Genomic DNA, 27,484 nt, shown 5'->3' on the forward strand with positions numbered 1-27,484 from the left:
GGACAGACAGACAGATTTAGGCTTTTATAATATTAGAATTATAAAATATATATTTTTATATATTTTAACATAGCCAGTATTTAGAGTAACTTATATATAAAATAAACAAAATATATATTTCCATTTGGAAATATATATTCCTATAATATTAATATATTCCTTTAATAATATATTCCAGTTTGGAAATTAACCCGTCTGTTTGGTTTATAATCCCAAACTATATGACTTGCTGGAGTAGCTGGTGTGAAGAAAGAATAGGGTCCTGCATCAAGATGACAGAGCAAATAGGAAAGAACCGAGAAGTTGGGTTTTTAGGGCTTAGGGCCAGATCCTGAACTATGACCAAAAGTTACACTGTGCAACTGAAACATCAGTCTGCAAAGGTGTCTTAACATTCCTGTGTACTAGCTTGATCGTGGTGCTTCTGTGTGTATGGGGTGTGTTAAACTCATTCTAGGCTACAGTGAAAAGGAGAGGCCAAAAATAAAGCTGAAAATCAGTGAGATAGATGCATGTTCCGTTTGAGCTCCTTTCTCCATGCTCCAAGGGGTTTAGCAATAAAGACATGGCATACAAAAGCTCTAACATCATTTCTGAGAGTAGAACCTTGACCTTATTTACAAAAATGTAGGACATAAGTATTTAGTTTAAGTCTCTTTAAAGTGTAGGGTAACTAGTCCTTATATCCTCTCCTTTAGAAGAACATTTCCACTTCCTTATAGCTGTGTGGGACAACAAACCATCTGATTTGGTGATTCAACAAAATGCACTTAACCGCTTCTTACCAGAGTCAGTAACTGTTAGCAAGACAAGCTATGTCAATATTGCTATTCTGTTACAGAGTCATTCTAAGATGGGTTTTTTTGTGGATAGTAACTTTTATTTACTGTTGCAGCAAAATTGTTCAAAGAACTTCCCTTCACTTTTTTTTGGCATATTCTGTTTGACTACCTTGTTGCAATACATTTGCAAGAAAATTAAAAGTATTTTTTACCAGACCGTTTAATCCACATAAATGGATAGTGGCTGATGGTTTTTTAGTTTGTAGTTTTCCCAATGCTTTCTAAGAGAATTCAGCTCAAAAGGGGAATTGGAGATAATCATGTGCAAGTTGCTACAATTTGCTGACATAACCATACAGAAATTGTGAGGTGAATATTGATGTAAAAACAATGTGGCCACTGTTCAGGTTGAGCAGTGATTCCACTACATAGGAACAGTCTATCTTGTTTACATTTGTCTAGATCTGGGACAAATAGACCTGTGATGCATTTTAAGTAGGGGATGTGATTGTGGGAAAGGAATTTGTTTTTAATCTAACTCATTCAAGACTGGAGTGCAAGTAGCCTCCACATTGTTGAGGCACTGCGTCGTCTTTTTTTTTTTTTTATTTAAACATGAAGTCACTTTTTCTTTCATAGCTGCATGCATAAAGGTATGCTTTTAAGGAACGGAATTCAACTACTACATATTTTTCAGTGCTTTGGAAACAAATGCTAAGAGCGGTAATATTAACTGGTTTTACTTTTATATGTTATTACAATAGAATCTAAAGACTCCAGTCATGTCATTGTTCTGTGATACTGTATATTGCCCAGTGGTAAATGTGCCTTTGCATATCTGCTGCCCTTTTTGGTTTTAATAGTCCAGTGAATTATGCATTTAGGAACCTTTGTTAAATACAGAACACAGCAGTTTAAATAAGCACAGTTTTGAAAGTGACCATGTTCAAAAAAAGCATTCCAAAATGCAGGTGAATTATCTGAGAATTCTAATGACTTTGACACTTTAGTGTCTGTGCATACTTCAGTATATATTTCATAGTTCTTTGAAACTCAAATGGTTCATACGGAAACTGCTAGAGAAACTGAGAGAATAAAAAGGAGAGGGGAAAAAAGGAACAGAGCTGTAGCACGATGAGTTAGAAATATATTTAAAAGCACCAGACTGTTTCAAGAGGTTATGTTAGGAATTAACTTCTGAATACCAGAAGTAAAATTTCTGTATTCATTAACTGGGATTAAGTGAAAAATTTTAGGCTCGTTAAGCATCAGTTGTGCAAAGTACATAGTGAGAGGTTCTGAGGTTTTTAAAACCTTATAACTCAGTGACTACACCTTAGGGCTAAGTACAGACAGTCAAAAAGCTCAAGCCTAAATTGTTTCAGTCTTCACAGATTAGTCTAAACTGTGCAGATTGAACCTATGAGCAAGTGAACAGACATTCACTTTTGATTCTGCAAATGTAGCCACATGACTGCAGTGGCCCAGGCCATAAGCTGGGGGTGCTAGAGAACACCTCCCTGCTCACCTGGAGCAGACAGCTTGGGTCAAGGCTAGCCTTTCCACCCTATGTGAGGAGTTGCAGGGGGAAGTGCAAAGCATCTTGGGATGCTGGGGGACTGTGAGTTAACTTGAAGCTGGAGGGGATCTGGGACAGAAGTTCAGTAAACCAATTTACCCTAAATCAGTAAAGTCTGATACTGTATCCATCCAGATTTATCTTAAACTGGTTTGGGCTATTTTGAAACCAGGTTGTACACACTGGACTTCTGTTGTGTTATAGATTTGAACGGGTTTCCAATCACTTTTACCAGTTTATGTGTAATTTCAGTCCCTAGCCTAGAAGACTGGACAACATAATCCCCAGTGAATGCTTGCCCATATGTCTAAATTACAGAACTTTGTATAATTCATTTTGATTGGCAGTTTTTCACAAACAGCTAGCATGAGGGTGTATGTTGGCAGAACTCCGTGGGAAAGTTTCCACCATGGCCATCATTCTATGTGTTTTGTAATCAGTAAAATGGTTTCTTTGTTTTCCTGAGCACTAGCAATTGTCAGATGAGCCCACTAATTAAAAGAGAATAACTGTATAAATAAAATACTACAGTCTGGTATGCCATCCCAGGAAAGGGTCAGTATATTCTTTTTCATATGCTTTCCTCCTAGAAATTGAGAACAAGAGGTGAGGTTTTTCTCAAAATTTATAAGTATACCCTATTCCATATGGATCTCAGAGTATCTGCTAATTATCATCACCCCTATGCTCAACTGTAGGCCAGGCTAACCAAAGCTGCACTCTGCTCTTTCTCTTTTGATTTAGAGTTAGGAATATAGGACTGTAAGGGGCCTCCTGGGTCACTGAGTTCAGTTCAGTTCATGTAAGAAGTCATTTACCAGAGGATTGCTCAAAATTGTCACTTCAAACCTTCCCTAACAAGTACAAGGCTTGATATGTGAAACACCAATATCACCCCATAACATACCACACCACATTTGGAGATTGGTATGATCCCGATCAGAAAAACAAGATTCTCTAGGCAGAAATCTCTCAGTGTTCTATGTATGGGCAGGAACGTCAGTCTTAGCTGTGACTAGTGTCTCAATACCTGCTCAGCTCCAGGAGCCAGCAGCATTCATCAATGGGAAGAAATTCCTTTCTGCTCCTAACTGATGACCAGGAGAAGCCCTAAAGCATGTGATTACCAGACAACTAACCCTATAGAATCATAGAAAATTAAGGTTGTAAGGGATCTGAGGAGGTCATCTAGTCCAACCCCCTTCTCAAAGCAGGACCCTCCCCAACTAGATCATCCCAGCCAAGGCTTTGTCTAGCCAAGGATGGAGATTCCACATCCTCTCTGGGTAACCTGTTCCAGTGTTTTACTACCCTCTGCTCTTTTACTACCCCAGCCTGATTCCTTACAAAGAGCCTCGTTACATGGGACACTTCATATGTGTTATATTTCGATCATAGTCAGCATTAATAAGACGTGGGAAGTTTTCTGAGCGGTTTCATATTAATGCTTACTATAATCCAAATATAGTTTGTAGTACCACACCTCAGCCAGCTGAAGAATCCGGTGTGGTCCCAGGCATGAGACCTGAAAATCACCTGATTTTCAGCCTCAGGCCTAGAATCTCACCAGAGCCAGTTGGAGACTCCTGTGTGGTCTTAGGGCTGGAGCTGTTGTGGGTTCCACCCCTGGGATTGCAATCAATCATATGATCTCTGTGAAGCAGTCCCATGTTAAGGCAATGCATGATACTTAATATGATTGGGAGATGCTTCTCCCTTGACAAGGCGTAACTCTACTATGTTGCGAAAGCTCTTGGCACGTATTATCCTGCTTGAATGCTTAGATGCTAGAATTTTAAGTGCAGTTAACATGTGGTGCATGTAACATGTAATGACCCCTTAAGTGTTGAATGTAGAATGGAAGGAGTGTAACATTTCCGAAGTCCAGGAGGTTTTTTTCTTTCCATGTGCCTATTGCACCAATGTGTTGGAGGTAACCTCCTTATGAAGCTGAGTTAAGGTTTTCCTTTGAGTGACATCTTCCTGCTTCTTTTGAAATGTATAGATGTCCTGTGATTTAGAGTTAAGAATAATGTGGCAATCGTGACACTGGGCATGTCTACAGCGATGTTGCTATGGAACTGTGCTTCAGTACTTCCTTTTGGAAGTACTAAAGCATGGCACAGTACGGGCTGTTACTGCACAGATAGATTTCACCGCTACGTTACTGTCATGGTAGACTATACATGGGGAGTGCACTGCTACAGCGACATAACTGGCAATTGTGTAGACGTGATCATTGTGTTGCTGTACCATGCTATACGGTGACATAGTGTGTTGCTACGCCACTGTAGTGTGACGTGTAGACATGCCCTGTGTTGGTTTGAAGCATTTGAGAAAAAACTAACTTTTAGATGAAATCCCACTTTACAAACCCGGAACTAGTATAAAATAGATGTCATGTGGTCAGTGCTTAAATAATTAAAGAATGTCAGAGCATTTTGATTATCAAAAGCTTTCATTATATTTAATCAGTCTTCTACAGTGTTTCATACAAAGCTCTTGTTATTCCAAGTTTATTTATAGTGCGTCTGCCATTGACATAATTATAATTTGAACCCTGTGTTCTTCCAAGTTTTTCTAAACTGGCTCTCATGCATGCACCAGTTGGCAAGATGAACTGATTTAAGAAAAAAACAAAGACAGTAGAGCTACAATGGACGTTTAGGTTTAACCCTGGGCAAGCGGTAGTAACTAGTTTTGTCTCTTCAAGAAGAGGTTTTCTGAGTTATTGTGTCTTAGAGGTGCCCTTTGAGAGAACTGCACCAGAACTCATTATTTTTGTAGTGGAAAGAACATGCTGCATTTTTTTTTATTGCCAAAGGCAATGAACAGCTGTCACCCAGACAGCTCCATCCACTTCTTGTCCAACTTACATCCTTCTTGTAGAGAGACCATTGGCATGCAGCTCCTGCTGCCCCTCAGTGCCTAAATGAAATGATAGTGGCTTCTTGTGGTTACAGAAGGTACTATGGGTTGTGCCTTACTCATTTGCAAAGCTGTGTAGGACCCAGTAATAACCTATTCCTAAATTAGCTGGTGAGCTATTTTAACTTTGAATAGTCTTTCAGATGTAGTTTGTCTCATGGTTTTTTCCCTCTGGTATGGTATGTTTGTTAACCATACATGATTTAGCTGTGTAAAGTTGCTTATATGTGATCAAAGGATCTGGAAGGATTCTCCTCGGTTTGTTTTTGTGGTACAAAAACTTACATGAAGAGCCTGAGCAGACATTAATATGTGGCGCCCCGAAAAGCGTATTTTCCTTCCTGCTTGGCTTGAGCAGCAGAGTTCAGCAAGCAACAGATTGTCTTCTGGGAGCTCGGGGTGGGGAAGGGGGGAGGAGAACAGCACCCTGGGATGCTGGAGAACTGTGCTATGGCTTCTCTCAAAAGAAAACGAGTAGAGACATTTTGTCTCCTGAGAGAAATTCTCCAGAAGTGATTTAACCCTGGTTGTTTCCAGGTTATTTTTTCTCCTGGAGTGGCCATTCTTGTCCTGGAAGAAAAAACTTAATCATCCGTATAATAATGGTTTCTTCTGGGAGAGCAGCAACTCTTCCAAGAGAAACTGAATGTCTGTATGTGGCCTTAAGCATATGTCACGTGTTAGATACTTCGACTGTGCGTAACTAGAAGAATGACACAGCAGTGATTAAAATACTTTCATTTTCACGCCTATTTTTCTGTTTCCCAAGAATAAAATTTCAGTGATTGGTACAAAGAAATGGGTTGTAAATGAATTTTTGACAGCTTGTAGGGTACCATAGAAATGTATTCTGGGTAGCAGAATAATATAGATCTAGGAATTACAGCATTTTCTCTCAGCAGAAAATAGTGATAATGTAATGTTCAGTGTTAATTTTATAAGATATGTATCATTTCTTATATTCTGTCATTTTCCATGTCTTCTATTTATGCAGCACAAAGGAATAGTGGAAATGTGAATGTGAGGATAGCATTCTAAGGTGTGTAAATATCATCCAGTGTATAAAACAGCATTTCAGAATAGGACAAACACAAGTTCAAACTGCTATATGCAATAATCAGGGATCCGGGTTTTCCGTTTGCCATGGAAAAACACAGTAAAACCTTGATTTTCTCCTTTAAAGGAAAATAATGTGGGAAACAGTGGGTTTTCCCATGTAGGCTGGCACAGTTCCAGTCTGTAAGGGGCTGCGGGGAGCAGGAGAGGGGTGATCCGCAGAGGGTGCCATGTACATGTGCACATGTACACATCACATGGCTGCCAGGCAGCCTGGAGAGCAGCTTCCACAGGTAAGTCTGGTGAGGGGATTGAGGCGCCCATAGTGAGGGAGCAAGTGAGTTGGGCAGGGCTGGGGCTGGGGCTGCTGCCCAGTCAGGGCGTTACATGGGGCTTGGGGCCCATGTGCAGGGCTGGCATGTGCAGCCACAGGGCTCAGGCAGAGAACGGGATGGAGCTGTGGGCAGCTTGTCTTGGGGGGAGCAATGACAGGGCTGCCTCCCTGCTGCTGTGAGCAGTCCCCGGGAAAGCACAGGGGGCATTTACCCCCAGATTTGTCCCTGGGACAGAGGCAGGTGTGGGCTGCCTTCTATGGGCTTGGGGCTCCCCACCCTGCTTCCCTCCTAGGTGGGACCTGGCACAGCAGGTCAGAGTGGGGCTGGGCGGAGAAGCTCGATGCCACCACTGCAAGCCCCGCACCGCCAAGGCAAGGCCCCCCCGCCCCTGCCCAGCAGCAGCAGGAAGCACAATTCTGGGCCACCACCCCTGCTGCTGCTAGTCGGGCAGGGTGCACCTTGCCGTGGCAGTGCAGGGCTTGTGGTGGTGGCACTGAGCTTCTTCACTTCGCTCTAACCTGCTGTGCCTAGTCCCACCCGTTGGGCTGCGGAGGCCTCAGGGGGAGGGCATCAGGGCAGCGAAACCAAGTCCACAGCAAGCAGTCCACTTCCCTCACACTAGTCCCATGGACTCCGCTCTGGCTGTGCCACCTGTGGGGGAGGAGGAGCCAGGCTCTGCTCCACTGCAGCAGCCACCACCTCCCATGGGCAGCAGCTGGGGCTCAGGCCCTGCTAGGGGGCAGGGGGCTGTGGACCCTGGTCCCTGGCTTCATAGCCCTGGCAGCTGGGGGCCCCATCTGGCAGGGCTGTGGGGGGGGCAGGGGGCTGTGGTTGGGAGTGAGGGGTGCTGGCTAAGCTGAGGTGAGGGGGTTGTGAGTAGGGAGTGATAGGCACCATCTGATTATTGGGGTGTCATCTTAAATTCAAGTTCATCTTGTATTTGAGTAAAAATGGTCATTTAAATCTTTTTCTAAATTTAATCTTCGTGATTTTGGTTGCACCTAGAGGCCCAACTCAGTTGGTATCCCATTGTGCTCCATGCTGTACAAATAGGAAATGACATGCACTACCAAAAAAAACCCCATATCTGCACAGTTCAAACTCAGAGACGAATGAATAAATATGTCTTAGTTGTTCAATAGGAAGCTAGCCTAAATGCTGTTAAAAGTTGCAGGTTCTGTGCCTGATTCACATCACTATTTATTTTGACAAACAAGGACCACAGGAGGTCTTTCTTAAGGCCTGCCATTATTCATCTGACATGTAGCATGGCTTTTTGTAAGTGGGCTTCTTTCATTAGAGGAATGAAGTACTTGTTCTTGTGTAGCACTCTTGGAGGAATGAGGGAGAGATGTTATGTCTAACTGACATTTCCAAAATAGGAAATGGAAACATGTTTTAAAGGTGTAGCAGTTAACATTTCTATCAGCTTGTTCAAACAATTCAATTCCTACTTCATGAAAACTAAATCAATAAAAGATAAAAATGGATGTGAGCTTGCATATATGCAAAATCACTACTGTGTGATTTTGTTGTCCAGAACACTTATTAAAATCACATTAAACAGACAGACCAAATGAACAAAAAACAAAACCTTGTATTAAAGGAACATTATTTAAACTTCAAAGTTAATTCAACTCAAAAGTGAGGGCAAGCAAGATTTATAGTTGATGGCATACCTTTAAGTCTTCTTTCCGCTTTGCGAAACCACTACAGGCACTGGTATGCTGTGGAAAAATAATATATGCTCATATAACTGGATACTATATCCTAATACATATATATGCTAAGGGGACAAATACGAATCTCTCATTTGATTCTTATCCTCAAACCCATCCTTGGCAGCTAATTTTTGTCAGAGGTAGAGCAAAGCTCACCTTCCTTAAAATGCAGTTTAATCCCACGACATTCACTTTGGCTTTAATCTTACCCAGCTGAAATCAGACTCTTGCGACTGATGTCAATGGATTAAAAAAAAAGTTCCCTGTGCCCCCACCAAAAAACAAACAGACAGAAACCTGACCTCTCTCTTTTAAAACTTTTGAAGTAATACAGATATAATACAGATATAAAATGCAAAATAAATGTTTAAAAAAGCACAACAAAGACAAAAGTTTTTACTGCAAAAGGGAGAAATTCTAAAGATTTCATGAAGTGTGCTAGGGACTCTGCCGTTCCTGTTGATTTTATGTAAGAGGTGCTCGGATGGCTGATGGTTGGGTGGCTGGCAGTATTCCTAAGATACAGAAAGGAGTAAGCATTAGCTGGATGCCAGCTACTATAACAATAAGTTGTAAAAGATTTTCATTGTATTTATTAATACAGATGGATTTTGTGTACTGATATTTGGTTTCTTGTCCCAAGTTTATTAAGAAGTTTTAGGTCATTTTTTGGTGGATTTTAAATAAATCCCTAATATTTTTAGAAATGATATTGACTGATATTTTCTTCTGTTTTCTGAGTCTTATTGGGAGAGGAGAGAAACCTGAGTTGTAGGAATGTTTTCCAATATCCTGTTTATAAAGTAGCTGCGGTGATATAGTTTTATTTACTAAACCAAAACTTGAATACAGAGATCATTAGATTTTTTTTCTTTCAATTTTGAAATGCCTTTGCTTCAAGCAAAGTAAATATGATAGGTGGTGTGGAACCGGTGAGAGAAAACATATGCTTTCCACTCGTCTTAAAACTGGCAAATTTACGCAAGGAAATGGACAAGGTTCATAGCAACAACTGGCCCTTCAAAACTGTAAATCTATAAAAAAGTGGAACTGTTTCTGTGGTAACTGGTGTTGAAACTGAATATAAATATTGCATTGCATCACAAAGTTGGGAAAATATGGTAAGAAACAGGATGTGATCAAGAGGTCTGAGGATGATTGTATTCTTAAAAGAAAATAATGTTATTTTGCAGAAAAGAACTAGAAAGGAAATAATAGACAATAAAGGAGCTGGTTAGAAAATTAATTTTTAAAAGCCCTCAGGAGAAGTAGTAGTAATGAGCTGAATTTAATTACACTTTTGAGGGAGTGTTAAGCAATGAACTTCCAGAGAAATTGTACACATCATAACTTTACTTTGTGCTCTTTTAAAGGTAAATAGAAAATGTTGGCTATACTGTGCTGTCTGTGTTTCACAAACTTATTAAGTAGTACAAGAAAAGGATTACCTGATCTAGAAGAAGTTAAAAAAATTACAAGGGGAAAGATTTATATAAGATGCACAATAGAATACGAGACTGGAAGGGATCTCCTCAATTATCCAGTTTGTGCTGTACAGACAAACGCATGTTACTGTCATTGCAGAGGGTAATAATACTCAAAAGATTCCTGTTTATTTTGGTTCATGGCCTGCCCTGTGTACTGCTGATCAGCCAGTTAAACTGATTGTGCATCTCATAACTACTGCGGCCTTGGCTTTACAGAGATTGATCATGATAAATAACTTAATTTTCAACATGAATGATGATTTCTTTGGTTGAGCTCGAAATTTCTTGGCCACTGTGAAACCATAGACCTATTCCAGGTAGTTTCTGATACATGGCCAGCCACTCTCTAGGTTTGGGTTTTCAGATGGCATTGAAGACCATGGGAAAGGAATAATACTTTTGTCATAAGCTGGAGGGGTGATTGAAGTTTTCTTCATTTTCATGGTTCAGCCTTCAAGGCTGTTGGAACTGAGGTGGTTTTAAATGCCTGAGAATATGACATAGCACAATAAACACACTTTTGTTGGTCATTACATGAATTTGGTGTCCCCAAATATTTATAAGATGGCTCTCAAAGGTCCTTTTTCCTCAGTGGTGTTTAGGAGCTACCATTATGGACCAGAACTCATTTTTTAGGTGATATACAAACAGCAGACAAAAAGACCATCCTATTCTAAAGAGCTTGTTAGTCTAAATATAACTTTGAAGTAATTACAATTTTAGTTAATTTTGGGTTACTTTTACAAAGTCACTACAATACTTTTTCTTGTCTCAGGGTTACCAGGGTATGGTTGATGGAGGCGACAACATTGTTGAAGTCTCTTGGGAAAGCGTATCAAGTATCCTGCAAGTGGTAAGTACCATCAGAAATATACATTTTCATTTTAAATTAACCGGCAAGTTTTAGCTTAAAGATCATAGCTAATAATTTCAAAAGTAGTCAGTGAGTTTAACCTCCTCGCTTTCTAGATACCCACCTTGTGACATCTTTGAAAAGTCAGGTTTTACAGGAGATGAATACACAATACTTTTTTGAAATATGTTCTCTTTAAGGTGTATCACACTGGGGTGCACAAACTCCAGTCTCCAGATGTTCAAAATTAGGTGCCTAAGATTAGGCTTCTAAATATATATTTAGGAGTCTTTTTATATTTTAAAAAAGGGACATCAGGAGTCATTTTGTATTTAATAAACAAGTAAGGAGAATAGGGCCCCAGAAGCCTGAATAATACAATGACTACTTCATAAGTTAAATGCTAGTTTATTTTTTTACATGATGGTATGGAAACTGCTCAACAAAAAACAGTAAACACTTTTAAAAAAATGTATATACAAAAAGATGTGGTATGATTGTATTATAAGTGAAAACTCAGATGAGCCCTTTATAACTAGGTCATTGTATGGCAATTGTACTGCTTTACTCTCTGCTGTATTTTTCTTTAAATAGCTATGATTCTAACTAACAAAGAAATGTAGGATGTTTCTGCCAGGCTGATCTATTTTCCTTTATTTGATTTTAATTTTACTTTGCTGTCTCTATTCAATATAATATTATTGAATTTTAAGGGAACATGTACATTTTCTTTCTCATTCAAGTATGGATCCATATTAGCATTCTGCTGTGGGTTACACATGCATCTTAAACACTTGAACTTGTTTGCTTATTCCCTGGTCCCCTTTCTAGTTTCCCTGTGGGTATAAATGGGGGATGTAAACTTTCCATTCCTCAGTCCCTCTCAGCCACCCTTGCTTCATGATGGAGCTTCTGTTGTTTGCTTTAGTCTGTGGTATTTGCCTTACAGCTCATCCTTTAAACTCGTTATTTATCTTGTAAGTTGTGTTCTAGTTTTTAGGTCTTGTTGTTAGTTGTGTTCTATTTTTTTTTTTTTTTAACCTCCCCTCTTCAGGTTTCTGTGTTTCTATGACCAAGTTTGACCTGTACTATGTGCTTAGTCGAGACGAGTAGGCTTCACTGCTTTTCCTCTCACTATCCTTTCACTGAAGCCTCAGCATTGCTTCCTCTGGGTTGCCTGGCTTCAAGCTCTGTCACACATGATAGAGCTGTTCCTGATACTGACCGGCATGTCAACTACCTCTGCTGCTTTAAACCATCTCCCTTTAAAGAAGACCTCTGGAGTGGCCAGACTTGGAGGGCTTGAGAATAAGATCACTGTTCCAGAATTCCTGATTCCTCGCCTTCCCTTTGCCCATCCTCTTCTGAGAATTCTTGGCCCCATGCAGCTCTCAATAAAGGTCAGAGGCAGAAGCACTAAAACCTGATTTACGACACCTCCCATGCTGCATAATCAGAAGGATGACAAGCACCTTGAAATTTCCATTGGTACTCAGATGCTTCAGCATTGACACTCTATAGCAAACTTCTTTGGTACTGAGAAGTCTGGCTCTAAGACCCACACTTTCACCAAGATATGACACACAGTAGTGTCCTCTTTCCATCCTGTCCTACTTTCCAGTAAGACTGGTGATACTTCACAATGCACAGTGAGTCTGTGATGAAATCAGGATCCAGCTTCATTGGCTTTGGTGGCACTGGCTCACAAAACATCAGGGCTACTAGCACTGGCCCTGGCATGGAACCTGTGCCTAGTACTTGGTCACTTAGGCTCAGTGCTGAACTTCTGTTAATATGTGGGGAGTGGTAGTATCAGCCCCATACTCAGAGTGCACACCCCATGGTTTGGGTTTAGTGTCCATTTCCCAGCAGACTACCATGGCTATGAGGGAGCATGGAGACCAGTACCACTGTCCAGAGTCAAGATATTCATTCTTGGCCTCAGAGGCTTCTCCTTCATCTTTAATCCTTACATTCAATACAAGAATACTTTCCTGATGTAGATGTTGAGGTGGAGGAATGGACAGGCCTCAAACTGTTGTTGTCCTGACAAAGTGATAGTTTCTTCAGCAGCCCCATTTATAGATTATTTCAACAGCTGCCAATACCATATGAAACATGTGTCTCAAATCCCCAGGGAGACAGTTAAGATAAAGATACTCTCTTAAGTGTTCACTTTCAGTGAGGTAGTTTAATTATTAAAGCCATCAAGGACCTTGCAGATGATGAGGAACTCTGCTATAAAACTCTTGGAAGATAGATAAATGTTACTAGATAACACAGTGTTTTTTCTATATACATACTATGCTCACATATCTAGTCGTTGCAGCTGCTAATGAAAAAATTAAAACTGTTCAGGAGCATCCTAAAGGATAAACTACTAAAAAGCTGAATATACTAGAGAAAGAATCATATTTTCCAGCCAGTCTTTAGTTTTGAGTGACAAGCTACCAGATGCTGCCTCTGCTCTGGTCTCATTTTTGGGGGTTTACAAATGCTTGTAGAGTAGTTACGTTCACACGCTCTCAAACATTACTGTGACTGATTTGACCTGCCAAAAAAGATTTGGTCCTCCCTGAGTCGCATCTGGACACTTCATAGAAAATATGGACAATCCTAAAATGTCATACAAAGAGAGAGAGAGATTGCCGTGACTGATGGCTCCCTTCTAGGGAGGAGAGCAACATGAACAACCTAAGATTTTCAGTGAGAAAAGTTCTGTAGTGGCATGGAGCTCAGTGAATTTGCTAGGCATTCTTGCAGCACATCTTTGCATACCATGTTCAGACGTTTTTATATCAATAGGCAGGAAGGAACAAGATCATATCTACAGTGCAGGGAAATGGACAGGCTCTAAAACTAATGCATTTTTCACTGGATTTACTTTTGACAGAGCAACGTTATACATCTTTTGTCAGGACACCCTAGTGGACAGTTTCAGCAGGGACATCACCCTGAGCTAGGAATTGAAGATCAAGGATTCTGTCCTATGAGACATTTTTCTCAGTCTGGGGTCACTTGAAGATGGACTTTTTTTGCTACTGCAGAAACACACGCTGGTGCATGTTCTGTTATAGGGGAAGCCTTAGCCCTGTCGTTGGATCAGGAAATTGTGTTTATACTTCTCTTTCATTCTACAAGCACTACTCTTGACTATGCAGTTCATTATCTGGTATCTGTCATTCTAGTGTAATGTTGGTGTCAGTGGTGCTCAGCCATTTTTTTTTTTTTTTGCAAGTTGCTCCAACCTTAAAATTGGAAATGGGCAGGTGGCTACATAGAAAAGCACAGCTAGAGCTCCACGTGTAATGAGCTCTCTGAGCTCACCAGTTCTTGGCATGGACTCTGGCTAGAGAGTTCACTATACATGCACAGCTCAGGCTGTTTTTTTCTGGGCTGAGCTCTGGCAGGAACCATGCTGATATGCTGGTGAGCTCAGACAGGGACATGATGTTGGGTGGCAAGTTGTTGATACAGGCTTTATGGTTCTCACTTGATCTATGGAAGACAGATTGAACAGCGCTGTTCTAGAGGAATTGTAGATTACAAGTAATTTTTCTAATGGCCAGTGAGACCATTTCTTGCAAGCGTCCCAGATTGGGAGACAAATTGACTTGTCTATGGACACACAAGATGTCAGTGTCAAGGCTAGCCTCTAAGGCTCCCAACTAACCGCTTTACCACTGGCTAGTCTGCCTTTCTTTTATACAGTTGAACCTGTTAATTTCCTGCAGGTTCTGGTTTGTGTATCATTGCAGAGCCCTGGGATGGTGCTGTTGCTCTTCTGAGCTTGAATGCTTCTGCCACATATGTTGCCTATAGTGGCATGTGCACATGAACATACATATAGAGTTTTTCAAGACGTGCGTTAAGTAGCTCCTCATTTCCTCCAGTTTAGTTTTCCTTCTGAAAAGAGAAGGAATGCTTATCTTTCACTTAACACAATCTCTTTCCTAATTTTGTAAGGTCTTAGTGTAGATCACTTTACACACTATTTCTGTCGTGTCTGGTTACTTTTATAGCTGCTTGAAGTATAGACTTGTGCTCCTCTTCCTTTTCATGGAGACAGATTTCAAGACTCTCTCCATGTCTACTTTTTTCTTACCATTATCTGCTTGCTGTGACTTGCAAAATGTATAGTTGGACCATGCCAAGAAATAGTTTGGAACAAAATCATCCGGGAATGAGGCAGACTGTTTGAGATGGTGAGACAATCTGAACCAATTCCAAACTTAAATTTGAATTGTGTGTGACTCAGATTACAGGGCAAAGAAACTGAGATAATCTTCATATTTTCTGCCAAGAAAAAGCAAAACTTATGTACTTATGGTAATAGTACGTTGGAAATAAGCTAAAATGGTAATCAAGGAAAGAAAGCTTATGCAAATACAGATATGCAGATTTTGCTGTCTATAAATCTGGACAGCAAATTCGTAATGGCAGAAGATACAGATCATTTTGTCACCACTTTATTTTTTTACACCTGAAGTATTTGTACATGAGTAAGGGGGGGTGTGAATTCCAGTTGAAAAAAATAAGTGTTTACATAGTACCGTATTGGTTATATATAGGGAAAGAGAAGGTGTAAGTGTTTTGATTTTTGTGTCTCCTCTTCTATGGAAAGAGTTCCTAACTCATGTCAATGGATAAAATTCTCATCAAATTACTGAAAATAAAAAAATGTAGATCTAAAGACTATCAGACTATGAGAATCTTTCCATTACCATCAGCCTATTATGGAACAGGTCTTATTGAGTAATAGATGTTCATTTTAACAATTAACCAAAGGCTCACAAGTTAATGGGGAAATTGAAGAAAAGCATCTCACCTACTTAATGAAGTAGGTTGCAACTTCTTCCTCAGAACTCCATAAAATTACAGTAAACGATAGTATGGGCCCTACGCCCATCTGTTCACGGTTGATGTTTTGCATATTTCTCAGTACTCCCTTGTTATAAGTGCAAGTTCACTATGTGAACACATTCAACTTTGGCCTTTACTGTTATAGTATTATCTTATTTTGGGTATTATAAATTATTCATATCAGATAAATTGAATGATAAGTAGTATTAGCTAGAACTGTTGTATGTTAGTGAAGTTTATCCAGCATCTATTGGAAATTCTTTTGAAAAAGTTTCCATATTTACTGTACTTGTAATGTTCCTCTTTACTTACCATGTAGCTTAATGTGCATTTATCTGTTTTGAAAATAACTTCCCACAGGTTTGAGAACTCTTTAACGTTTTACCCATTGTAAAATTAATTATCATTACCAAGAAAATCTGGAGGGTAAATTCAGTTAGATTAATTTCCTTTTTCCAGGGTGGAACAGTTATTGGGAGTGCACGCTGCAAGGCATTTCGTACCCGGGAAGGTCGTTTGCAAGCTGCTTACAATCTTGTTAAACGTGGAATCACTAACCTCTGTGTGATTGGTGGGGATGGAAGCCTAACAGGTGCTAATCTCTTCCGTGAAGAATGGAGTGGACTTTTAGAGGAACTGGCAGAAGGTGGTAAGTTTGCATCTTTTCAAAGATGTAGACCTCTTTAAGAAAATTATGTATCATTACATAAGCAAATTACATTCATAGAACATTATTTAGATTACAAAATTAAGCACACGTAAATTAGCTGACTGTCCAACTGTACACATAAGTTTTTCTCCTTTGTGCAGTCTTCCTGGTTAAGTGCAGACAGTCAAAAGGCCTGAGGCAGAATCAATCTAAGCTACAAAGGTTTCTTTAAACTGCATAGATTGGACCGTTAGAGCACGGAGCTCACATTTGCTTCTCGGTTGGGGGATGCAAGCAGAAGCCTGCACTGGCTGAGGCCAGAAAGCTGGGGTTACTCCCACGTGCCTCCCAGCTGCTGGACATTACCAAATGCAGCCAGATGGCTGCACCATCCCTGATTGGCCATCAGGCACATGCCTCTCCCCACTACCCCGCTGCTCTGTCATCTGTCAGGCAGCTGTCAGCTGCCTCCATGTAGTGGAGGGAGGTGTGCTTGCCCCACTTAGCAGGGTGGGGACTCAAGGGTTCACCGCAGGCGGGAGGAAAGGGGAGAGCAGGGCATGCAAACTGTTGTGGAGAGGTGGTGCCAGCGGTGTACCCTGTATTTCTGGTGGGTGGAACACATACTGTTCCTGCTCTGTCTCAAGCCCCAGGATCCTGTGTTGCAGCAGTTTCAGGAAAAGCTTGCAGAATTTCCCCCCAGCCCGCCAACAGAGCCAGCACTGAATTCCTGGCTGAAGCCGCCTCTTTGTAGGTGTGGGGGCATGGAGCCTTAGAGCTGCTGCAGCGCATGGTCCCGGGGCTCAAAAGAGGGGAGGGACACTCTGGACCCTGCACTGCAGTGGCTCTGGAAAGGGCTTGCAGGACTTTCTCCCCTTCAGCCAGTGCCAAATTCCTGGCTGAAGGGGAGAAAGTGCAGCACAGGGTTCAAAGTGCCCTTCCCTTGACCTTTTATGAGCCCCAGGACCTTGCACTGCAGTAGCTTCAGCCAGGAATCCAATGCTAGCTCCAGGAGGAAAATCCCATGAGCCCTTCCCAGAGCTGCTGCAGTGCAGTGTCCTGGGGCTCAAGACAGGGCAGGGACACTCTGGGCTCTCAGGATTTTCTCCCCTGGAGCTAGCTCCAAATTCCTGGCTGAAGCTGCAATTCAGGGTCCTGGGGCTTGGACAGGACAAGCCAGAGATATTTTGGATCCTGCGCTGCAGTAGGAAGAGCTAACATGTTTCTCCTCGCCAGCGTCAGCCCTGAATTCCTGGCTGAAGCTTCATATCTGTAGATCTGGGGCTCCAATTCCTGGGGGTGGGGGGCAGCAATGCCCCCACAGCTGCAGAGAAGCAGCTTCAGCTAAGAATCAGGTGCTGGCTGGGGGTGCTCTGTGCCCCCCCCACCCCAGCCTAGGCCCCTGGCACTGCCTTCCCCCAGCAGCTTGTAAGCCCCACTCCCTCCACTCACCCCTCACCCTGCCCTGTCTACTGTTTGCGAGGGAGGGTTAGGAGGCCCAGACAAGTCTGATAATTTTGTTTTGTTGCCCACATTTAATGTTAGAATCCAAGTGGTAGCGCTGAAGCCATGAAAATGGGCTTGGACAAGAGTTGTTTGCTCTTTGAAAAGAGCATTTATTGAGTATAGCAAGTTACAATATAAGCATAAGACAAGGGAACAACAGAAACTGTGCATAAATCTTACGCAGTCCTGAGGACGAAGTGTTTTCCTGCAGCTGGCTAAGCACTCAGGAGTCTTTGGGGTTCACAGGTTTTTCTGCTTGCTTTTTTATGGATGGCTTGCACCCCTCCTCCCTCTTTTCTGCTTTTTTTACCTTTTTTATAGGGTTTTCTTGTTTTTGTTACTTTTGTGGTTAAGTGTGGTTTTGTTTACAAAATGCCTACTGATTACTTAAGCAGTGCCATCTTGTTGCAGTCCCTTGTTTACGTAGGTTATACACAAGTTACATTGTTGGGTCACACATAGGTATATATTCAATACTTTTTCCTTCTGCTATAAAATTGGTTAAAGGACCCAAAATTTTCAACTATGCCATACCATTTGCCACCAGTTTCATGTCATTAGAGCTGCCTTTTGTTAAAATATTTTTTTTATGGTTATTTCACTACAGGCAAGATTGATGAAGAGGCAGTTAAGAAATATGCTTACCTCAACATTGTGGGTATGGTTGGGTCCATTGATAATGATTTCTGTGGTACTGATATGACCATAGGAACTGACTCAGCCTTGCACAGAATCATTGAAGTTGTGGATGCAATTATGACCACTGCCCAAAGGTAAATTGGTTAAAAAAGATACATTGGTAGGTATAAAAGTAAATGGCATTGAAATAAAGCAACTGATAACTTAAGAGAATGTGCTGTGGTGACTTCTGTCCTAAAATGCAACAAGGCTTTATTTCTGTCCTGGGCATTTTGTGATCAGAGGATGTGAGTCAGACCAAACTTCCAAAATCGCTGGTGCCTTTGAAATACGAGCAAACATGCACCAGGGACAAAGATTAGACTGCAAGTCTGTGTTACATTTAACCTCATATCTCCAGAAGCAAAAATGTGATAGTTCATCCATCAGACCATCACTTTAGTGTTAAAAGTGGTATTCTTTCTTTCTCCCCTCTACTCCAGCCTTTCCCTTTTTTAAGTACTTTGGGTTATATTCATTGTCAGGAAACTAAAGTGAAACTAATTTCCATGCAGAAGAGCAGCACAGAGCTCCATATATCACGTGCTTTCCACATAAAAATGCAAACTTTGTAGCAGCTCTCTGCTTTTACAACTAAAGAAGTCCGAGGATTGGTGAGGGGGAAGTGGGATTCCTCTCTAGCCACGTGAAAATAAATGTATAGCTAGAACTCAGTTATGTTGTCACTTGGGTTGATATTTGGGTTGATTTGTGAGGTGTGTGCAGTAGCATGAAATAATGGACTGCTGCCAGAAAACCAAACTATAGCCAAGAGAACAGGTGTGCTAGAAGCTGGGCCCTTCCTTCATATTTCCTTTGCCAGGTAAAAAAATGTTTGATCTAAATTTTATTCTTGACCAATAAGACAATGATATTACTTTACTAATTATCTGATAGTCAGCACATCTAATTACTGAAAGATAATTATATGTTACAGTATTTAAAGTGACATTGTTATGACCTCTACAATTTTATTTCACTTTGAATGAAGTCTTAGTTTCTTTGAAAAAAAAAAGCAGCCCTACAATAAGTTGTTTAAATATGTAGGAGAGAGAAAAAATATTGGTTTTATTTGTTGCCTTTATTCCTGTCACAAATTGTAGTCAACAGGCAACCATATTTCTTATTGACCAAAGCTTGTGTCTGGGTAATGTCTTATGACTGCTTACAGAGGTTTTTTTTAAAAATAGTGCTTTAATGGAAGCAGCAATACATTAGTTTGACCTGGCTCCATAGTGTCTGTATAGATTGGGTGCTTCACGGGACTTTTTGGTGCTTTTATCTAAAGCTGATTCAACCAGCTCTTAAATAGAAGCACCAAAAAATGCCCCCTAAAGTACCCAATCTATACAGACATTGGGCGAGCCAGGTCCAGCTAATGCGATGCCTCCTCTGGGCATGTGCTGGGTTGGCCACGGGAGTGCACTGAGTTTAAAGTAAAGCGCCGTGGTTTTTTTTTAAACATATGTAAGCAGCCACAAAACATAAAGGGTTTTAGGAAAGTTGTATTGATTGTTCTGAGTTGTTTTTTTCTTCTCTCTGTCTGTCCCATTAGACTAGAGATAATACTTTATTTCTGGTATACTTTGTGTTATTTTTAGTGTTTAACATTTCATTGATTTCAGTGGGATTTGGATTGGTGCTTTGAATTGCATTGATGTTTCTTTGTTATTTTATAGCCATCAGAGGACCTTTGTTCTGGAGGTTATGGGAAGACACTGTGGGTATGTACTGTTTTCACCAGTTAGTATCTAGAAAAATGTTATTTTAAAAAAATGTGAAACAGATTCGTAATTCCCTGCTTATTTGGATATTTTTTGTATGTGCTTACTAGGTATCTAGCTCTTGTGAGTGCCTTAGCTTGTGGTGCAGATTGGGTGTTCATTCCTGAATACCCCCCAGAAGAAGGATGGGAGGATAAGATGTGTTTTAAGCTGTCTGAGGTAATTTGTTACTTCATCTTGGACATTCAGCATGCTGAATAAACTGTTGTACCTGAGAAGTAGTACCTGCCAATTAAACAGCGTAGATCAAGTCCCATTCAATGAGATTTTTTGCTACTGGTTTCATCAGTGGCACTCTGGCCTAACTGAATCACTGTGTGATTCCCTCTAGGGCTGCCACAGCCCCTTTGCATTGCCACAACAGACCTGTTTTTGTTTTTTCTGTCTGACCACATATGAGCATTGCATTTCTACTGGGCAGCTTTCCCAGTAGAAACCACAGATGTACAGGCATTTGCACACTTTCTCTCAGAATTAAAAAATGGCAGTTCTGGAATTAAAATAACCCATCTCTGATCCAGTAGAAATTGCTCCTGAGACAGTCTGTCCCAGAAAAATGCCTGTATACTTCCCTGCCTTTGACTTCTCCCAGATACCAGGGGCATTTTTACACATGCGAGCACCACGGCTCCAGGTGCTTTGAAAAGCACCTGGCATTGCAATACTTGCAGTTGCAAAGGCTGCAAAATGTACGTCAGGTTTGAGGAAATGGCAGTGGCGCGTTTTTGAACTTAAACACTTTAATTCAAAAGCGCACCACTGCCATTTTCTGTGCGCTGACATGCATTTTGCCACTTATACAACTGCGTGCAGCGCAGATCAGCATGTTTGTGAAGAAAAAAGTATGTGTATAAATGCTCCAGGAGCACTTGATTTGTGAGAAAATGCTTACTGTACCTTCTTGAGACTGGGGTCACCCTGGTTGGTGGGGGGAGATTAGGGGAGGAGTTGCTGCTTGCTTCATCCTAGTCCTGGGAGGAATCGAGTGGCAGGGACCAACACTTGTACCTTCCCCAGGCCAGGTTCACCCTGTTCTGAAGAAGAATGGAGGGGTAGCTGCTCCTGCCCGTCCCATAGACGGATCCCCTTCCTCCCCCACATCAAGGGATGCAGAGCCACCTGCTGCTTCTCACACTGGGGACTCTAGTGTGAGACATGGGCAGGGGTTTTGCTGCGCTGGTCAGTCTGCTCAGCTCATAGGCACTGGGAATGAGAGGACTGGAGCAGCTGCTGTTCCCCATGCTTTCCCCAGACCGGTATTACCTGGTCTGAGGAGCAGGGGAGAGGGGTAGTTGCATGTTGGATGCCTGTACTACTGCATCTCCCAGAAACATTTCTAGCTGTGGAAAATTGCTACTGTTAGAAACTGAGGGCATTTATACCCATTTATGCCGCACCACTGGGCACTTCTAAAAGTGCCTGGCACTGCAGCGCATGCGTTGGTATAAATGGCGAAATGCACGTCAGTGCTGAGAAAATGGCAGCACTGAAGGTGTTTTAGTTCAGAACCACACCACCACCATTTTCAGTGTCGATGTATATTTTGCCGTTTATACAAATCCATGCCACGCAGTGCCAGGCACATCAGCTTGCAAGCAGAGCAATTCGATTAATTGAGTCTGCTCTGACACGCTGGATTTCCGGTGCATCAGAACAGACAAATGTGTACGTGTATAAATGCCCTGAATGCCTATTTGTGGCTTTTGCCTATCACAGAACACTTCACTTTGCCCCTGGAAAATCCTGCGTATACATAAGATATATGGGAATATGAAAATAAGAGAAGAAGAATCCTTAATTATAATTATCTTTGGAATTTAACATACAGAAATTTGTTTTCAAAATTGTACTATATTGGTGTTTTTGGCCTTTTTGCAATGTGCAAATGCTTTTATTCCCATAGAACCGTGCAAGAAAGAAAAGGCTGAATATTATCATTGTAGCAGAAGGTGCCATTGATTCTCACAACAAAGCCATAACTTCAGAGCAAGTTAAAGATGTAAGTATCGTTCTCCCTGTAGTGCTCCTTCTACTTGCACTACATCTAAATTGGTGCTGTTTGCTTTCTACTTATTGATAAAAATAGAAATTCCATGGAAATTTCTATAAAACAGTCTCTTCCAGCACTTGTAAGCTATATTTTATACCTTTGACTTATAACCTGAACTCAAATGTCATCAAAGTAAATGGGTCTTTTTCTGATGGCTTATTTGAGTTTTTGAGTGGAATGTGTATGTGCATATATATTTGTGTAAGTTTGGGCATGTGTGCCCATGTACTTAAAGTAGAGGGTAGTTAATGAAGTGGGTGTTTTCAGCTATTTGATTGCTAGAAAGTCTGTTAAAATTTGGTTTAGAGTAGTAATCATTATCAGTTGATGTTCTTGGGAGAAGTTGTTTAATCGTCTGTTAAGTTTCTATCTCAATAATAATGCTCACATTAGAGGCCAAGGATTTAATAGGCATTTAGACTGAAATTAACATGTCATTCTTGGAAATGATCCTTTTTTTCAGATTTTGGAACACATTGACTGTAAGGATGGTATGAAGAAACTTTAAATGACATTGTCTGTGCTTTATCCAGTGTATGGTTACAAGACTTTGTTTTATACTGCTGTTAGTTTGATGCTTTTGAGGAACACAAAAATGATGCAACAGTCCTTGATACATCAGTACAGAATTATGTTTTTTCAGATGAAATACAAAATGACTTTGACTAGAATTATAAGTAAAAGTATAGAAACTAGTTGTTACTTTTTAAATTTTGGTTGAAGTAAGCACTGCTTCCTTGTTGAACAGACCACAACCTGTTAAAATATCAAGGAAGCTGTATCAATTGGGACTGAAACTTGTAGAGTGAGTGAGAGTATAGATAAATCTCCTAACTGCCTTGCAAGAGTTGAATGCCTGGGAAAGTGTGCCATACTTTATTCTCTTTTCTTCCTTTCTGATCTAATACTGTAACACAATTAATGTTGGTAAATGTTCCCATTTCAATAAAATTTGACTTGCACTTCAGCTGCAGGCAAAAAACCCCCAGCTGCATGCAGCTGTTTGTACCTGTTAGCATATGTCTGTTATTTAATATCAAATTATTTCACTTTCAGTGATGTTTTTAACGTTTTAATTATAATACTTCCTAGCAGCTCTTGCTGTTATTCAGAAGAATACGAAGTCAGCACTTTTAGTTTTGTAGAGCTCAAAGTTTCCAGAACAAAGTATTATACCTCCTTTTGATTGTTTGTTTTAGCCAAAAGTAGTAACATCTGTAAAAGACTAAAAGCCATCTTGAATTTTAGCCACCTCAAAATGCTCTAATATTGTACATGTATAAGCCTATTTCAGTGTAGTCTTTTTCCAGATCTTTGTGATGTTTATACTTTACAAGGTTGAGGACAGTGTGCATAAATACAGATAAAATAGCTATATTTCTCTGCAGATAAAGCATTGCTTTCAGAACCTTTTTTGTTGTTTTTATTAAACCAAATGTTCCATTAAAGGAAGTTCCTGGAGATTTGGTTATCTTAATCTCGATGAAAGAGCTATATTTACTCAAATCCAAAATGAGTCCCCTACCCTTCTTCTTTCAACATGGGGAACAAAGGGCACAAAAGACTTGCCTCCTGACCCCTTAAACCCCTGCTGCTTTCTCCCCCTCAGTGCTGGGAGGGCAAGCTTTAAGACAGGCCTCCAAATATTAGATTCTATACATGAAAAAGTATACCACATTATTGTGTAGATATATAATCTAATTATTGGGGGGGAGTAGTTGTGTAAATGTATGGATAAATAGTCTAATATCATGATCATAATGCCAAAAGTTTCCAAAAAGGTTTTTGCTAATGTATGCATACTATATAACTACTGTGTTTAATCCTGTTTTATATTTCTCACTTGCTTTTGAAATTGTTTGCAGCTTGTAGTTCGGCGCCTGGGATTTGACACTCGTGTGACTATACTGGGTCATGTTCAGAGAGGTGGTACACCATCAGCATTTGATAGAATTTTGGTGAGTGGACCTCTAATACCTCTCTCTGTCCAGGAATGCTGGAAAAATGTAGATCTCAACAAAAATAGGATCATAGGAAAGTAAGGCTGGAAGGGACCTCACAAGTTCATCTGGTCCAGCCACCTGCTCAAGGCAGCATATTATTGTCAAGGCAGGATCATCCTTGAATAAACCATCCATGCCAAAGGTATATGTAACCTGTGCTTAAAAAATTCTCAAGGATGAAGATTGGACCATTTCTCTAGGTAGCTTATCCCGGTGGTTGACCACTCTCATAGTCAGAAAGTTCCTCCTAATCCCCAACCTCAATTTCCCCTGCTGCAGCTTGAGGCCATTGCTCCTAGTCCTCTCCCATGCAACCACGGAGAAAAGCCCATCTTTGTCCTCTCTGTAATTGCGTTTCAGGTATTTGAAGGTTGTTACCAAATCCTCTCATGGCCTTCTCTTCTCCTGACTAAATAACACTCGTTTTTTTTTTTTTTTCAACCTTTCCTTATAAATTGTGCCTTTTAGATCCTTAATCATTTTTATTGCTCTATGCTGAACCTTTTTCAAAATGTCAACATTATTCTTTAAGTGTGGGGCCCAAAACTGGATGCAGTACTCCAGGTGAAATCTTGCCAGTGCTAAATAGAGTTGAAGAATCACTTTCCTTAATTTGCAAGTGACATTTATATTAATGCAACAAAATCCAATAGCATATTGTTGTGGCAAGAATACAGTCTTGACTAGTATTCAGTTTATGGCCTATTGTAACCCCCCCAGGTCCTTCTCTGCGATATTGCAGCCTACCACTTCTGAGTCTGTATTTATGCATGCAATTATTCTATCTCAAGTACAGGACTTTGCACTTGTCCTTGTGGAATCTCATTTCATTGATTGTGGACCATTTTTTTCCAATCTATTCAGGTTGTTTTGAATCTTAACTCTACTATTGGGAGTATCTGCAACTCTGTGCAACTTACTGTCATTTGCAGATTTGCGAAGTGTGTACTCAATCCCATTGTTCAAACCATAAATGAAGATATTAAACAATACCAGACCCAGACCCTGGGGAGCCCTCTTGCTACCTCCTCGCAACTAGACATTGAGCCATTCATGAGTGAATTAAGTACAGTGATCCAACTAGTTGTGTGTCCATCTTACAGTATCTTTATCTATTCTGTATTTCCTAGCTTGTTAATGAGAATGTTTGTGGGAGATGGTGTCAAAAGCCTTGCTAAAGTAAAGGTATATCACATCTGCTCTTCCCTGTCCACAGGGCAGATTCACCAAGGGCAAGTCATGCCTGACCAACCTGATTTTCTTCTATGAGAAGGTGACAGGCATGACTTGCCCTTGGTGAATCCATGCTGGCTGTTTCTGATCACTTTGCTCTCCTCTAGGTGCTTCACAATAGATTATTTGAGGACCTGCTTCATGATCTTTCCAGTTATTGAGATCAGACTGACTGATCTGCATGAACCTTGTTCCTTCTCCTTCCCTTTCTTAAAAGATGGGCACTATATTGGTCTTTTTCCAGTCACAACCTTTCGCAACCTCCAGGAATTCTCAAAGAGGACAGTCAGTGGCTCCAAAATTACCTCTGTCAATTCCTTCAATGGTGCTGCTGATTTGAAAGTATCCTTGGCCATTTTTTTCGTTATCCTAGGAGGCTTCCCATCTGACCCTCCTGACTCCAGCTTTTCTAATTCCTAACCTGTTTTTCTACTACTCTAGGCTGTTTCTCTCTTTCCCTATCTTTTCTGCCAACATCATTTATCATCTGAGAGCTACCCCTGTTTGTGAACACTGAAGTTAAAAAGGCTCTAAATACTTCAGCCTGCTCTGAATCATCTGTAACTAGATTGCTTTCCATATTCTGTAAGGGAGTTATAGTTTCTCTGGTGTTCCTCTTACTTTCGACTTTTATTACCTTTTATGTCCCTTGCCAGCTGCATCTCAAAGTGTGCCTTTGCCTTCCTAATTTTCTCCCCACATGCTGGAACAGTGCTCTTCTACTCTTCCTTATTAAGATGATCAGGTTTCCCCGTTTTATAGGATTGTTTTTTGAGTTTCAGCTCCTTGAAGAGATTGCTGCCCAGCCGGGCTGGTCTCCTATTACACTTCCCATTCTTCCATCTAGCTTGCTCCTGTGCTCTTAAAGAGCCTCCTTAAAGTACAGCCAGTTCTTCTGGGGCATTTATACACATACCTTTTCATCTCGCAACACACCAGAGATCCAGCAGGTCAGAGCAGACTTGGTTAATAGTCTGCTCTGCAAATGAGCTGTTGTGCACTGCGCTGCATTGCATGTGGTTGTATAAGTGGCCAAATGTGCGTCAGCATGCAGAAAATGGCAGTAGTGGGCTTTTGAACTAAAACACCTTCAGTGTGCTTTAGTTCAACAGTGCGCTGCTGCCATTTTCTCAGCGCTGACATGCATTTCACCACTTCTACAACTTCATGTACCCAGTGCCAGGCGCTTTTAAAAGTGCCCGGCACTTCAGCACAAGCATCTGTACAAAAGCTCCTCGAATTCTTTATCCTCAGACTTGCCTCCAAGAGATCTTTTCCAACAGTTCTCTGAGTTCTACTGCTCTCCTTCCTTCCTCCCCTTAGGATCTTGAACTCTATGGTCACTGTACTCCACTGTCACCCAAGTTACTTTTCACCTTCATTTTCTCAACCAAGTCTTCCCTGTTTGTGAGCAGTAAGGCAAAAAGATCTTTCCTCCTAGTTGGTCAGGGTATAAGTTTTTGATCCATGTTAAAAACTTATTCCCAGTACACTCCAGGAATTTGTTGGACTAGTTGTGTACTGCTGTGTTTCCCTCCCAGCAGATATTCTAATAATTAAAGCCCCCCATGCTTTGCAATATGGAAGTGTTTGTACTAGGAACTCCAGTTCTTCCTGTTTGTTCCCCATACTTCTCACATTATTATATAAACATTTCAGGGCTCTAACTGACTGTCCTGTTCTCTTGCTGGGAACATTTCTAAAGCTCCCATTATAGGTGCCTCTTGCTAAGTTTTTACCCAGGTCCCCAGCTCTTTACTTACCTATGCCCTTTTGTCTTTATCCCCCTGGTGACCGTAGTAATAACATTAATGTTGTCTGACTTAGTTGCCCAAATCTAACCTCTGTGTAGTTTCATAGTTTCATAGTTTCATAGTAGCTAGAGTCGGAAGGGACCTAGGTAGATCATCTAGTCCGACCCCCTGCCTGAGCAGGAAAGTCCCCAGGCTAGGAGCCTGCACCACTTCCCCTGGAAGC

At 40.9% G+C, this 27,484-nt stretch overlaps 1 protein-coding gene across 5 annotated transcripts in view; it reads left to right on the forward strand.

Moving 5' to 3' along the window:
• Positions 1-27,484, forward strand: part of PFKP (phosphofructokinase, platelet) — an 86,590-nt gene that overhangs the window by 19,999 nt on the left and 39,107 nt on the right. For all 5 annotated transcript variants that reach the window (XM_019530823.1, XM_019530848.1, XM_019530814.1 and 2 more), the window contains exons 3-9: positions 10,664-10,741; positions 16,064-16,253; positions 18,367-18,532; positions 20,117-20,161; positions 20,272-20,380; positions 22,125-22,220; positions 24,137-24,229. In XM_019530823.1, coding sequence (XP_019386368.1) covers positions 10,664-10,741; positions 16,064-16,253; positions 18,367-18,532; positions 20,117-20,161; positions 20,272-20,380; positions 22,125-22,220; positions 24,137-24,229 — 777 coding nt within the window. The remainder of the gene's footprint in view (positions 1-10,663; positions 10,742-16,063; positions 16,254-18,366; positions 18,533-20,116; positions 20,162-20,271; positions 20,381-22,124; positions 22,221-24,136; positions 24,230-27,484) is intronic.

The sequence above is a fragment of the Crocodylus porosus genome, unplaced genomic scaffold (assembly GCF_001723895.1).
Source record: "Crocodylus porosus isolate Cpor-Errol unplaced genomic scaffold, CroPor_comp1, whole genome shotgun sequence".
NCBI classification, from domain to species: Eukaryota; Metazoa; Chordata; order Crocodylia; family Crocodylidae; genus Crocodylus; species Crocodylus porosus.